At 43.1% G+C, this 15538-nt stretch overlaps 1 protein-coding gene across 3 annotated transcripts in view; it reads right to left on the minus strand.

The window, feature by feature from the left end:
• Prkce (protein kinase C epsilon) overlaps positions 1-15538 on the minus strand; it is a 511185-nt gene that overhangs the window by 317926 nt on the left and 177721 nt on the right. For all 3 annotated transcript variants that reach the window (XM_087216080.1, XM_004839392.4, XM_004839393.4), the window contains one exon: positions 6775-6838. In XM_087216080.1, coding sequence (XP_087072206.1) covers positions 6775-6838 — 64 coding nt within the window. The remainder of the gene's footprint in view (positions 1-6774; positions 6839-15538) is intronic.

A 15538-nucleotide genomic window follows, 5' to 3' on the forward strand; every position in this document is an offset into this window, starting at 1 on the left:
TGATATAGTGTATTACACTGACTGATTTGCGTATATTGAACCATCCCTGCATCCCTGGGATGAATCCCACTTGGTTAGGGTGTGTGATCTCCTTGATGATCTTCTGCATTCTATTTGCCAGTATCTTATTAAGGATTTTTGCATATATGTTCATTGTGAGACTGGCCTATAGTTTTCTTTTTTGGTTGGGTCTTTCTCTGCTTTGGGGATCGAGGTGATGCTTGCTTCCAGGAAAGAATTCAGGAGTATTGCTTCCCTTTCAATTTCGTTGAAGAGTTTAAACAGTAGTGGCAGCAGCTCCTCTCTAAATGTCTTGCGGAATTCAGCAGTGAAGACATCAGGATCCGGGCTTTTCTTAGTTCGTAAGTTTTAATTACGTTTTCAATTTCATTGACTGAAAATGGGTTGCTTAGAATTTTTAGGTCATCTTCATTCAACTTTGTTAATTCATATGTATCTAGGAATCTGTCCATTTCTTCTCTGTTTTCCATCTTATTGGCGTATAGGTTCTGGAAGCAGGTATTGATGATCCTCTGGATTTCTGCTGGGTCCACTGTAATTTCATCCTTTTCATTCCTAATTGCATGGATTTGGGTCTTTTCTTTCCTTTTCCTGGTAAGTTTGGCTAAGGGTTTGTCAATTTTGTTTATTCTTTTGAAGAACCAACTCTTAGCTTCACTGAACTTTTTGTATCGTTCTCTTAGTCTCCACTGCATTGATTTCTGCTCTAATCTTTATAATTTCCTCCCTTGTATGAGATTTGGGTTTGTCCTGCTCTTCTTTTTCTAGAAGCTTGAGGTTCAGCAACAGGTTGTTTAATTGGGCTTGCTCTGTTTTCCTAATGTGAGTATTCACTGCAATGAATTTCCCTCTTCATACTGCTTTCATTGTGTCCCATGGGTTCCGATATGTTGTACTGGCATTGTCATTTAATTGAAGGAACTGACTGATTTCTTCTTTAATTTACTCTGTCACCTATTGGTTATTCAGAAGTGTGCTGTTCAATTTCCACGTGTTTATGAAATTTTTGCAGTTTTTTTTTTTTGCTGTTGATCTCCAATTTTATCACACTATGGTCTGATAATATACAGGGCATAACTTCAATTTCTTTGCACTTACTTATACATGTTCTATGAGCGAGTATGTGGTCTATTTTGGAGAACAACTGTGTGCAGCTGAGAAGAATGTGTATTCTGATTTTGTGGAGTGGAACACTGTGAATATCTGTTAAGTACATTTGTTCAAGGGTTTGATTGAGTTCTAGTATTTTGTTGCTTATTTTTTGTCTAGTTGATCTCTCTACTTGTGACAGTGGGGTACTGAGGTCCCCCACTACTATTGTATCAGTGTTTATTTGATTTTTCATGTCCATTAGTATTTGTTTTATATAGTTGGGCACACTAGTGTTTGGTGCATATATGTTTATGATTGTCATCTCTTCCTCTTGGATTGTTCCCTTTACAAGGATGTAGTGTCCTTCTTTGTCTCTCTTAATCAGTATGAGTTTGAAATCCACTTGATCTGCAAAGAGGATAGCTACTCCTGCTTTTTTTCGGGTTCCTGTCACATGGAGTATTGTTTTCCACCCTTTTACTTTCAGTCTATGAGTTTTTGAATTAAGGGTGTTTCTTGTATGCAGCATATCATTGGATCTTGCTTCTTGACCCATTCTTCCAGTCTATTTCTTTTGATTGGTGAATTGAGACCATTAACATTGATGGTTATAACTGATACGTATTGACCTACAATTGGCATGACTTTTTCTTTCTGTTGGATTCTCCCCCTTTGCATTTAATTTCTTGTCATGCCAGATGGGTTCATTCTGCTTTGCTTCCTGGGGTTGTGATCCTCAATGTCTTTTCCTAGGATATTGTCTAAAATTTTTGGAGTGCCGGTTTGGTATTCATGAAGTTCCTAAGGTGCTCTTTGTCATGAAAGTATCTTATTTCTTCATCAATTTTGAAAGATAGTTTTGCAGGGTACATCAATCTGGGTTGGAGGCTGTTTTCCTTTAGGGCTTGAAATATGTCACTCCAAGCTCTTCTTGCCTTAAGGGTTTGCATTGAGAAGTCTGCTGTGATTCTGATGGGCTTTTCTTTGTATGTGATTTGTTTCTTTTCTCTAACTGCTTGTTGAATTTTGTTCTTCTGTTGGGTTTCTGGAATCTTAACTATTATATACCTATGTGTAGATTTTTTTTTTTGATCAAGGCTAGTTGGAGTCCTATATGCCTCACTTATCTGTATGTCAAGTTCTTTTCCCCCGCTTGGGAAGTTCTCTGCCATCACTTCTTTGAACAGTTTTTTTATGTCATCTGCAACCTCTCCTGTTTCTTCATTGACTGATCAGTCTTATGTTATTCTTCTTTGCATCATCTAGGAGCTGCTGGATTGATTTCTCATGGTCCCTTAGTATTTTAAAGAAACGTTTCTTTTCCTGGTCACTAATCGCAATCTTATCCTCTGTATCTGAAATTCTGTCCTCACATTTGCTCGTTCAGCTGTGTAAACTTTCTATGGCGTTTTTAATCTCCTGGAAATCTGTTTGCATCTGTTTTATGGATTCCACTTGTTTCCTATGTTGGGATTTCATCATGTTCCTCAGTTCCTCTATTTTTTTAATCTGTGTCCTCTCTAGATTTATTAATCATGTCTTGCACTATGGGCACAATCTCTGCTATTATCTGAGAAATTACTTCTGATTTCATTTCTTCCAGATCCTCTTTTGTTGCCAGTCCAGACAGTCCAGGTGGTTGAGTATCAGAGTGTTCCATCTCATTTTCCTTTGGGGTTGCTTTAGGTGATCTGGGAGTCTGGTTTTGAGACTTAAATTAAGTGTCTTCTCATTTCAAGGGTGTGTGTGTGGGCGGGGGGTGCTACCAGCACCCATGCGGCTTACCTCCTCCATTCTGGGGCGGGGGGATAGTACGGTGGCCCAGGAGGTTCACCTCCTCTCCCAAGGTACTATTCTTATAGCAACCTTCCCATGACACGTACCACAGGTGCTGTTATGGATAGGAAATGTAAAGCTCCAGACTAGTAAGAATGACAGCCAGGATTCACATCTAAGGTTGATGCGACTCCTAAGGCCATGCTCCTTCCCAGAGCACTTAACAGAATGTGGCTGCAGAAAAGGCGGGGGGTACCTGCTCCCTGCTTCTCATTTTCTGCTTCCGCAATGCAGGCCCTCCAGACCTTGGTTTAACTGTATCATCTCTGATGTATGTGTTGCAACAACCTTTCAAATTATGTTACAGCTTCTGCACGTTATTGGAGAAACAACTTGCAATGAGGACTACTTCTTGCTATTTCCATTGTCAATTTTGACTCTAAAGAATTCCCTAGGTAAGCCCCACACCTTGATGGAAGGCAGGAGAAGGACCTAGAAGCCTCAGGTCAGCTCTGACATGCTCTTATCATGCAGATAATGGTGCACTGCTGTATTATTATAAAGAATAAGAAATCATATACAAATTATGTTATAATCAAGGAACACTAACCAAGGTAAACTGCAAGAAAGAAGCATCTTCACATTTGAGAATTACATTGCTATTTATATTTCTGTTACTGGGTTAATTATGCTCTAAGTACGTACTAGGCCCATGGCATCTTGCTTACTATGCAGCCATATGATTGCTATCTCAGATGAAAACAAAACACTAAGAGGCACCTCGGACTGGGCATACACAGGCACTCTGTGAGTAGGTTTGATACTTGGGATAATGTAAGCAAAGTGTCTAGGACCACACCTTTCAAAAAAACCTGTTTCTTCAACTCCTTCTACCTGTCAAAGATATCAGCCAGCCCTCAAGATGCTATTCAAGTTATACCTCACTCTCACCCAGCCTAACCCTTTACATCTGGGGTTAGGCGGTCTGGTTTAGCTAAAGCACACACTGGTCAAATCCCATTATGGTGAACTGCACAGGATATGCAAGCAGTGGAATTTTATTAGATGGTTAGAAATCACATTATACCCAGCTGCAGCGGATGTAGACACCCAGGCTTTCTAACAGCATGTTCGCAAAGGAATTCTTTGGCACATCCTAGAAGAAGGGGGTGTGTTCACACCATCCCACCCCCACACCTTTCTCTGAACTCTTTGGGATTTGCATGTGTTGTAAAGTTTGTGCCACTGCTATGAATATATTTTCTCCATTGATGGGGCTGGAGCATTGGAGACAGAGGCACCGCAGAGATGCCTGATGGCAAAATACAGAGTGGTGAAACCTCAGCTATGCCTCATTCCAACTCTCTTTTCAACCTTTCACCAAACAGTTGGGTGCCTGCACTCAAGAAAGGAACTTTGGCAAGGATCTGTGAGTGTCCAGTCTGTAGATATAATAGAGCAGCCCTGACAAGCACATTTTACCCCAGACTCTCCTCAGGCTGTCTAGGTAACCAAGGCGGTTTTTCATTTTCTAGGTCCTCTCCTCGTTCTTTCAGCTCCTCCCAAACCAATACCACCTCTGGGCCAGAAGCTCTCACAGTCCTGGCAAAGTAGTGGAGACAGATGGGTTCGACACAAGTGGAAAACAATGAGATCAGCTTTGAGGAAGGGACTACTGAAAGTCTAACCAACACCCACAGAAAAGATCTCAAGTCCAGGAACAGCAAAGGAAAAAGAATGGAAACATGTCTTCTTTTCTTCAGAGCAACACATGCTAGCACTTTACAGAATCTGGCATGTGTCAGCATTTCTAAAGTAAACTCTATTTCTTTAGATGAAAGAGATTTAAAAAAAAAGACTGAGAATTTAACCCAATGAAAATTGCCTTGGCTATTCACATGCAATAAACCAAAGAAGCAAGAAGAAAAAAATCAATTGCTTCTGATTTATTTATTCATTCATTGTCCATCTCCTTTCCCTCTAATGTAAAAAAAAAAATGTCTTCTATAGTTTTGCAAGTCGTTAATCTTTCTGAAGAAAAATAAAGTAACCCAAGCCTGCCATTGGTTGCCCAGCATCTTGGCACAGGAAGTGCATGCTTAGTTAAGATTATGGAAGAAAAAAAGAAACTGAGATTTGCCTATCAAATGTTTAACCAGTGTTTATAATCAAAGACCACTGTAAAACCTTAAGCCTGGTGAATCTCGAACACACACATATTAAAAATGTCAAAAGCAACTACAAGACTTTATATTACTGTTTTTGCGGGGGGGGGGGGGGCAGATTCTTGCTTTGTCACCCAATCTGGCCTCTAATTCCTGGACTCAAGGAATCATCCTGCCTCAGCCTCCTGAGTGAGGAGGTCCACTGCACCTGGCCAGGTTGCTTTATTTCTTAATCTGAGTAGTGGGTGCACTGGTGCTCATTTCACTTTTCTTTAGGCCCCTTTGTAGGTGTTAAATATTTCATACTAAATATTGCTAAATCCTCAGATCTATTCTGGGATGTTCTGCACTGAGAACAGAGAAAGGAAGTTGGAAATGCCAAAATGCAATTGCAATAAAGAGCAGAAAATGTAAGCAACCAATTTTGAAAGGATATTTAAAGCTTCAAACCTATCCTGAATCATTGAAATCTATTAAAAGAGGGCTAAATTCTAGTATGATCCCTATATGTGCACAATTATACCATTATTCTGAACACCTGTTGAGACTGGGCAACGACTTATCCAAACGAAAGTCATCAGGCACCACTATCAAGTACTGTACCATTCAACGAGCTCCTTTGATTTTGCTTTCAAACTCTTTCTTCCCATCACTGAACCTTCACCTAAACACCATATGTGGGCTTGGGGCTTTCTTCTTGTGATTCACAGTATTCTGGGGAGGTGTGAAAAAGGCCTAAGTTTTTCAGCCACAAGAGCTTAGGGAGCTAAGTGCCCATCTTTACCCCTTGAGACACCACCCCCAAACAGCATTTTGTCTCACTGCCAAGAACGAGCTATGATTTTTCAATCTTTGTGCCATCTCATTAAAACCAACATTATGTCCCCTGCCCACAGAGAGAGGAGGAGGAGAAAGTTCCCAACCTCCTCTGCCATGACATTCTTGCTCCTGTCTTGACAAGGTTTTATTTTCCAGCCTTGTCTTGTGCTCTGACTGCTCAGTCCTTACCACCCAACATAAACCCTGAAAGGTATTAAGTAAGCAAAGGAAAAAAAAAAAAATCAAAGGTGAAGGGTGTAAAAAAAGAAGAGAGAAGGAAAATCCAACTATCGTAGAAAATCCATGTGCTGTCAAATCAGCCAGTAGGGAGCAAAGGTTCCTTCACCCCATTATTTCTCTCTAAGAGCAGGGTGTTTGCTGTGTAAAGAACTGGTAAAACAGGGCTGGGATTTAGCTCAGTGGCACCGCACCTGCCTTGCAAGTACAAGGTCCTAAGTTCGATCCCCAGTACCAAAAAAAAAAAAAAGGACTGGTAAAACAATATATAAATGCTCTAAAGAAGTAAGATTCTGAAGTTTGACACTTTATTTTTTTTTCATTCCTGAATACTGTTGGACCAAATGGTTTTACTTCCTTCTCGTTGCATACACACGAGCCCCACACAGCCTCCTGGGAGAAGCTGCCACTCCACCAAAGCCTGCCCTGCACACAGTGTGCAGAAACACCTGCTTTACTGGCCTAGCTTGATAAGTCAAAAATCTTCCGTCTGTTCCACCAGTTAACAGATGGCTGATCCCTTTTGGTACACAGGCACAGCATCTTCAAAATAACCTTCTCCTTTAAAGTATGCCAATTAATTAAATGTCACTGTGATATGTTCCAGCCAAGAAGGGAAAGGAGAGACCCAGAAGACAAAGGATGAGAGGTCATGCTCTCCTACCTTCACCTGACGACCCTGAGAGATCGATGATCACATACACTCTTCCTTCTGGCTCCAGATCAATCTGAAATTAAGAAAATGACAAGGGATTCTGTTAGTGCATTGTGTGGGTAACCTGAGAGATCTACTCCAGACTGTTAAAACCCAGAGTCACAGCTCCATGCAGTGTCTCAGCCCACAATGTGTCAAGCTGCAGGTGAATTAGGACTGAAGAAAAATCAACACTGGCTGAACATCTACTGCATCCCAGATGCAGTACTAGAAGGTCTGATGCTTATGCAAAAGGTAGCACCATCCCAGTGGTTCTCAACTGGGAGTGGTTCTGTTCCTCAGGGGATTCTTGGCAATCATCTGAAGATGTTTTCGATTGTCACGACTGGCAGCACAGCCCCGTGAGTATCAGCTAAAGGGTAAAGGCCAGGAAAGTACAACACATCCTATAGTGTACAGGACATTCCCCCAACAAAGAATCATCCAGTCAAGCATTTCAGTAGTGTAAAGGTTAAAAAGTCCTGTGTTATCCCTTTTATAGGTAAGGAAACTGCTCTGAGTTCCAAGGTAGCTGGCAATGCTGAAATTCAATGCCAAGACTTGACAAACTCACATTCTTTATTCTAGACAACCTGCTCCCAGGGGAAATACAAGTACAAGCTACCATTCCTGCTCTCATGGCATTTGCAATCTCATCAGGGAGTTAAAAAGCAGAGAACAGTGCTGAACCCATCTTAATACAGATAGCAACTGGTAACATATCTCAAGAGCTTGAGGTATAGAAAAGCATTGTGGGAAGTCATCATGGGCAAGAAAGGGAAGCATTCCATGTGGAAGCAACATAAGTAAAGGGCCACAAAGTGCATGGCACTTGTGCAAGATTGGGGATACCCATGTTCCAGTTGTATGTTAGCTGCTCATGTTTGCAAATCCTAAATTCGACCAGGATTGTACAGAAAGAGTCAACAAAGTTAACTGGATACCACCAACCTTCTCCACCCAATCCAACCTGCTCCCAACCCAGCTAACCCTGGTGAAATCGCACTGTAGGAGAAAACACCAGAGGACTAAGCCTCTCAAAGTTAGGATGTCTTTGGAAGGTTTGAACTCTCCTTACAGAAACCGTGTTCTCCATAAGACAGAGTAGCAACTCTGGAAACCCCAGATCACCAAGTTTCCCTCTTAGTCTCTCCCACCTGCATAATCCATCTGTCCACACAGACCTTTAACTGGATCCTAAGCACCAGACTCTCTCCCCAGCAAGCTGTGCATTTCTTAATGGCAGGAACCACTACCCTCCTCCCTTGTTTTGCTCCGTCATCCCCAGTAAAGAGCAGGCAAACATTTAGCAAATAACACTTAGACAGAGAGGCAGTCTAATGGACACCTCCCCAGTCAAGGTCAAAGACAATTATCACCTCCTCTCTGAAGCCTTTGCAGATATGCCCAGTCAGATTCACTGTCCTCTCATCTGTGTTCTCACTGCACATTAAGGATGTCCTCACCATGGCTTGGACTGAACTGTAACATATTGTTTATCTTCCCTGCTCAACAGAAGGCATGATAACCATATTTGCAATCTTAGCTCACTGTCTTTGGGTTAGGAAATATCCAGGACACATTTGTGCAGATGGGAAAAGGCTCTAGGTTCAGGACCTCCAGTACCTATTGTGGGCCACACACCCCTCCAAGCCTGCATCTCCAGGGCACATACTCTATACTCAATGGCATTTGATGGAGGGCGAGGGGAGGTCAAGGTGGCTATACCATGAATGACACATATGAGTCCCCACAAGGCAAAGAAACTCAACTTGAAATGATGGTGTCCAGCACCCTCCCCAAAGCCACCTTGCCCCACACATAATCCACATGTCCAAAGCCATGGAATCCCACTGCACTGCCACACTTTGCCTTTAATGGTTAAGAGTGCTTATGGTTTTTCTCAAAATTTTGTTTTCATCTGAAGAGATCTCCCATGCTTCATGGATGAGACCACTGGTACAGGAAGCACAGGAGCCAGTGAGTACCTCAGCAGTGTCTCCTAGTCCCTCCACAGGAGCTGTCACCTGAGTCTGGGGTCCAGATGGTAACCAAATGACAAACTGGTGATTCCTCAGGATGACTTTTCTCACCCCTTCTGTCCTGAGAGGCCATGATTTTAAGTTTACGATGAAAGAAAATGTTCCCCAGAACTCTCACCACTAGTACTGACCCTGCCATAAGTAGAACCTAGCCCTTGCCCTGAATTACAAACAGGAAAACCAAACATCAGCCCTAATGAAGAGAGCCAAACCAGAATACTGTCCCTGCCAAAGCTCAAAAATATCAGGGGCAAGGCTGCTGCCTGCCCCAGAACACGGAATTTAAATAATGTGTGCCTTTCAGAGATTAGATCATCCCTCCTAGCCCCTCTGGCAAAACGAAACACTTTCTCATATCCTCCAAGTCAAAGATTTCCCACGACTGTGGGCTTTGTTGGCAAAGTACAATGCTATCTGCGAAAAGCAGGGAGGGAGGCAGCAAAGGAATGAGCTGGGAAGCGAGGCCTGTGGAAGGCAGGCAGCGAGCCTATCTTTGCAAAACAGAGAAGTAAGAAAGCTCATGGCAGGGAGGACAGGTCATTGACAATAAAATGTATTAGGATATTAACATTCAAGATAGCAATCAGAAACCATTTGAGCACCCACTGCTGTCTCAATCCCGGTGAACAGCATTTCCCAACAGAAAAAATAGAAATTAAGCTATTAAACATGCCAAAAGCAACAAAGAGCCTTGCAGCCTGAGCAGATGGCCACAGAGAGCTGGCCAAGCCCCAGCCAGCCAAGCAAGGAGGCTCTGAGAATCCATCCAGGGTGGTGGGGCTTCAATGTTGATGACTGGAGGGGTCATCAAGTATAAAAAGTGGTAAAGACTGGTGCAAGTTCACAGCCAGATCTGTTTTAGCACAAATTCTGATCATGATTACACAGCCCAGATAGTGAAGCAAGGTAGGAGCCTAGCCCTGCATAACCCTGCGAGTCATCCACGGACATCAGTACCAGGCAGCTGATGCTACCTAAAAGTCAACCCATCACTCCTCCTGGATATTGCCAAGGTTAGCTCTGAATGCACCCTGCATTCCAGGTTCCTCCCAGTTGTCCCCGATGGAGCTCTATTTATTAAATCTTTTCAGATTTCATACCTTTCCATGACAGTCTTCCCAGCAACCATCTCTGTTTTCTTGGACTATGATCCTTTTCAAGTTACTTGCCTCTGGCTACCCCTCCAGTTAGGGCCAGAAACCAGGCTGTCAAACAGTGGGGCAGATAAACACAGCCTCTTCAGTCAGATAAGGACTGAATCCCAATTTTATCCCTTACCCACTGACAATTACTGACTTCTTCGTTTCTAAAATGGGATGGCATGGAAATCCCATGAGATGTAATACACAGCACTTGCCACTCAGAGGTTCTTCAGCATGTCATGGTTAAGACATGCTGGCTAGGTGGGCTGAAGCTAGCAACTACCCTTTGTAAGCCTCGACTGCCTGTCAGTGACATGGAGTTAGTATCAAGTCCTGCGTCGTCTGGGCTGTTGCGGGGTTCTCTGACATCATCTACATAAAATACTTAGCACATGCTTGGCACAAATAGTCATTGCTGGTGCTGTTACCATCAAAAGGCCAAGTCTTCAAGCCTTTTGCTTTTTAATTCAGTGGTCTTTCTACTATAACAGGTTTCCCCTAACCAAAAAAAAAAAAAAAGGCATGTTCTTGTCCCAAGTTGATAATTATTATTACACGTTATTCTAAGATATCTGATGAATTTGCAGTGGTCTTGTGAAGATCAAATAAAGGACCGAGGTATAAGGTTTGTACCCAGCCTGGGAGAATACAGGGAAAAACAAGGCTTCACACCTAGGCACCAGGAGGTCCAAGGGTGCTCATGAGGAAGGAGGAAGGAGGGGTGGGCTCAGGTTTTCTGAGTACTTACTGTGACTCAGACAGTAGGTTGGGGGCTTTACTTGCCTTGGCTCACTTACCGTCCTATGAGGCTGGGAACAGTCTCTACTTTCCAGATGAGAAAACTGGGGTATAGAGAGCTATTCAGCTGGCACATCCCACCAGGTCTGCCTGGACGCACAGGACAGAGGGCTCTGCTAGAGGTCACTGTCAGACCCAGCCACCACCACACCCCGACACCACACCTGGCCCACTGAGACTTCTCTGGCAGCCTGTTCCAGGGAGGTAGGCTCTCCAGCCTCCGGGCCTTGGTTCTGGGGTAGGCTGGTCTTCGCTGCTTATGCCACTGGCTCCCCGGCCAGACCTTGCTAAAGCAGAGTAAGTGATGTGTGAAACAGCTTGGCTCCACAAGCATGAAAGGAGCTCCACGGATTAACTAGGATCCAAGCAATGGAGAAAGAGCCAAAAGCTTCCAGGGGACTTCTTTTGGGTGGTGCCTAACTATTTTCAAAGCCCTTCCTATGTGTTATCTCATTTATTCCTCAAAACAAACCTGCAAGAGCCGGGTGTCCAATTTTTTGACTTGCCTGGGCCACACTTAATGAATAGGAATTGTCTTGAGCCACATATACTGTAAAGCAAAGTGACAAAACTATTTTAAATTATTAAATTATTTTATGAAATAACACTGCAAGGGAGTGGTGGCACGCACTTGTAATCTCAGCACTTGGGAGGCTGGGGCAGGAGGACCTATGAGTTCAAAGCCAGCCTGGGCCACATAGTGAGTTCAAGGCCAGTCTAAACTACATAGTAAGACCCCTGCCTCAAAAAAACAAACAAAAAATAACACTACAAGGCCAAGTTTAATCCTTAAATAGGAAAACTTACATGTCTGCTTAATGACAATAAATGTCTGTCTTCACAGGTGCACACACACACAGACACACTCACGTGCATGCAGGTAGGTTGAAATATATCATTGATAATCATTGTATCTTATGTGCCAAATTGCACAAAGGTATGTGACATCTGATACATGCAAGTTTGGATTCAACTGGCTACATGTGTCAGGCATAGGAAGCAGGATTAGCAATGCCCTGCACCCTCTCCAACATAGTGTCCCATTGTCACCCATCCATGTCACAATCCAGCACTGTGCAACTGAGACATGAAAAATATGCTAAAAGTCATATAATAATGTTACAAGTTTTTGATCTTATGGGGCCACATTACTAGCTATCCAGGGCTTCATGTGGGTTGGACATAACCACCGTAAGACAGCAGGCATCAGTGTCATCGTGTGCTAGTGAGGGCACACCAGCTGCACGACTCCAGGAACTGTCATGCACACCTTGTCTCTGGGAATGTGTCCCATAGCAAGACAGCCTAGAAGTGACTGGCAGAGTTCAAACTTGCAAGCTCAGCTCCTGACTGTCCATCTGATACTCCCGCCAGTACAGCACACCTGGCCAGAAGGAGCTCTACCAACCACGTTAGCAAAATCAGAAGGATGTCCCCATTGCCAAGTTGTCACTGGCAGCCACTTATACACAACTGTCAGTCCCCAATGATCCATAGGTGTCGCATGGCTATGTTTTGGGAGGTATCAGGTTCAAAGGAAGGGAGATCAGAAATTGAAAATCAAAGTTAAGTTTCCTCCTAACCGCAGGCTCAGCTTTCACCCAAGACTTCTAAGCAAACCTTAGAAGCGCACTGGTCACAGAATCCGAATGTGAGTTTCACTTCCTTTTCCTGCTATCTTCAGGCATGAAGAGTGAAGGGAGGTGGGAGGCAGGAAGAACATCAGGAGCGAATGGATCCAGAAAGGAGGAGGAGGAAGAGAGGCATGTGCTGGCCTTATTCCAACAATTAGGTCCCTGATTACCATATATTTGTCTCTTTTTTGTTGCTGTTACTTGGAGAAGGACGGGGATTGACCAAGGAGGCGGAAGGGGGACCATCTAGAGAGAAGACACAGGGAGGATTCTTTCCCAGAGTAGATCCACTACCGAAGTCTTGCACCCCCCTTGCTGCAGGCCACTCTCCCACGCTTCAGGCACACTCCATCCGCAGGGCCCCCTGGCATAGGAAAGCAAGTTGGATGGAACGTGGGACACTTATACAACAAGCACCCTGCTAGATTCAGCCTGTGGGAAAGTGTTTCGATGGGCAATGCTTAAGTAGCTTCTGGGTGCTGATTTTGCAGGTAGCACCTAATGTAATGAAAGGCTCTTCATCTGAGGAGGAAGTTGCTGCTCACTAAGTGGACTGACTGATAAAAAGGCAGAGACTATACATGTACATGTACATTTTCAGGGTTCCACTCTGATAACAGGCTCAAGAGAGCACTTGTTTTCATAATATAAGTGGGAAGAGAGTTGTTTCCTTCTCAAATACCTTGACTACTTAACACATGAAAGGGATTTAGTAGACATTTAGTAGATACTATGACGGTAATTACATGAATGTACACATTCAGCTGAATGCCTCAAGCCACACACTTTAAATGGCTACACTTAATCCTATGTGGACTATACCTCAATGAAGTTTTTTTTTAAGGAAATAAAAACCCCTCACTTCACATAAGGATTCCTCTACAAGTTTCCTTTAAATAACACATCATCTTCCCACCCTTAGAGCACTTAAAATTTCATTTTCCATTTTTAAAAATAAAAGAACTCATTCAGAGTTTTTCAAGCTCACATCTGTCACACAACATAATGTACACCTACCAGTGTGGGAGCACACATTCACACACCCACCCACGTGTGCAAACACACTCAGGCACACAGCTGAGCCACCTTCTTCTGTCGTCTGTGATCAAAATACAATATTAGCAAGAAAAACACATCCAAAGTAGGTTCAAGAGTCTACTGAATTATTTAAATCCATCTCCATATGCGTGGATCTCCACTTACTCATAGATAAGATAATTAGACCAAATGCTCTAGAACTTTTTAAATGATCTTAATCCCCTAAATACATGTGAATAGGGGCTGCTTCAACAAATTGATCCTCATGTGGTAGATCACTGTACAAGTGCTAAAAAAGGAAAAAAAGATCAAAATGTACTGACTGATATGAAACTACATTTCAAGTAAGGAAAAAGCAAGCATAATGTGTTTGTTGTCGTATGAAAAGAAAGAGTACCCATGTGGGTGTACGTACAGACACACACACTTATTCTACAGACAGATTATCTCTAGGAGGAGTTTTAGTCAGGAGATAGGAGCTGTCTCAAGAAATCAACACTCAGGATAAGTGGGCCAGAAATCAAAAGGGGGTCTTACTCGGGCTGGGGATTTAGCTCAATGGTTCTGCTGCCTGCCTCACAAGCACAGGGTCCCGAGTTCAATCTCCAGTACCAAAAAAAGGGAGGGGGTCTTACTCTTCACTCTAAGCCTTTTTAACCATTTGTATTAAAAGTGTGTTTCAAGATAACTTGTTACAAAGTTTAAGTGAAGGCTTTTTTTTAAAAAAAGAAAATGTTCCCTTAACTTCACTGGCTTTTTCTAACCTGCAGTTCCTCAGAGTGTAGCTGGCTTCAGTTACCAGACACATCTAAATAAATGCCCCTTGAATCTGGTTGCACACTGTTTTCCCATCATTCATAGCCACCCAGGTAATAGGTAACAACTGACCAGTATCCAACATCTTTTTGTCTGGACCAAAGGGCTACATTACACATCCCGACTCTCCACATGCCACAGATGGAGTAAACTCAAGATAGCACCTGTTTCTTCTGTTCAGTGGGGGGGGGGGGTCAGAAATGGCCCTGGGGAATTGGTTCTCTCTGACGACAAAGGTGGCTGAAAACAAATAACTCCATGTGTGTGCAAATGCTTTACTGAGCTCAGAAAACCCAAAAGCACCCAAACCAATGTTGAGAGTGTGTAATGATTTACAAAGCTTCATCTGGTCACCATATAGTGTTTCTGTCTTCTTTGAGGGAAGTGGCAGTGCACGATTACATATCCTAAGGAGGAGGGGGTGAGCACAAACAGGATAAAATGTAGTTGCTTACCCTAGGCATTTTGAAGGGAAAATTCTTGCTATCAATCTGTACTTTGCAATTTGCATTTTGTTCTGAAATGATCTCTCTCCCTGGGTGTATTTAAATGTGTGTTTCATTTTACATTTCCTGTTTCTCACACTAAGCCAATGTAGCTCAGTGGTGGAGAATAAAGGCTTTGAAGTTAGCCTACCTGTGTTCAAATCACAGCTCTGCCTATTACGAGATGTGTGGAGCTTGCTTTGACTTCCTCATCTTATAAAGTGAGAACATCACTACGATGCAGGGAGGATTTAACATGACGGCGAAGCTCTTGGAGATGTGCCTAGCACACAGCCAGCTTCCCACAAATGTTAGCTACCGGGCCATGTTACTACTTCTCACCAGGACTTAGTACCTCAAAAGCAAAGCCACATCCCCCTTTCAAGGGCTCGACAGTTCCTGATCCAGGGCTGGACCAAGGCAGACAATCAGTAAAGTCTCTCAAATGGAACTAACGAATCCACGTGGAATAGGGAGAGAAGCTCAGTTGGGAGCCCAGGATTTTGTGACCAAAGACATTATCTTCACACCCGGAGTTTGCTGTTCTGTAATATCACAACCCAGTAGAACCTTTCACCACTGGCTGTTCACAAAGATGTTCAATGCTTGACTCCCTCCAAAATCTAAAACATTAGCATGGTTATGTAGCCCTTTGAACTCAAGAAGAGACTGTTTGTGTGTTTAATCATCACAGCTCTGGATAACTCTGTTTTACTGAGCACATTACATTGTTATCTATATCTTAATGGAGGCAATATCCTTATTCTCATGGGTGATAA

This window comes from Heterocephalus glaber, unplaced genomic scaffold (genome assembly GCF_053883595.1).
Source record: "Heterocephalus glaber isolate CG9 unplaced genomic scaffold, H.glaber_assembly_v1.0 deba00001457, whole genome shotgun sequence".
Lineage (NCBI taxonomy): Eukaryota > Metazoa > Chordata > Mammalia > Rodentia > Bathyergidae > Heterocephalus > Heterocephalus glaber.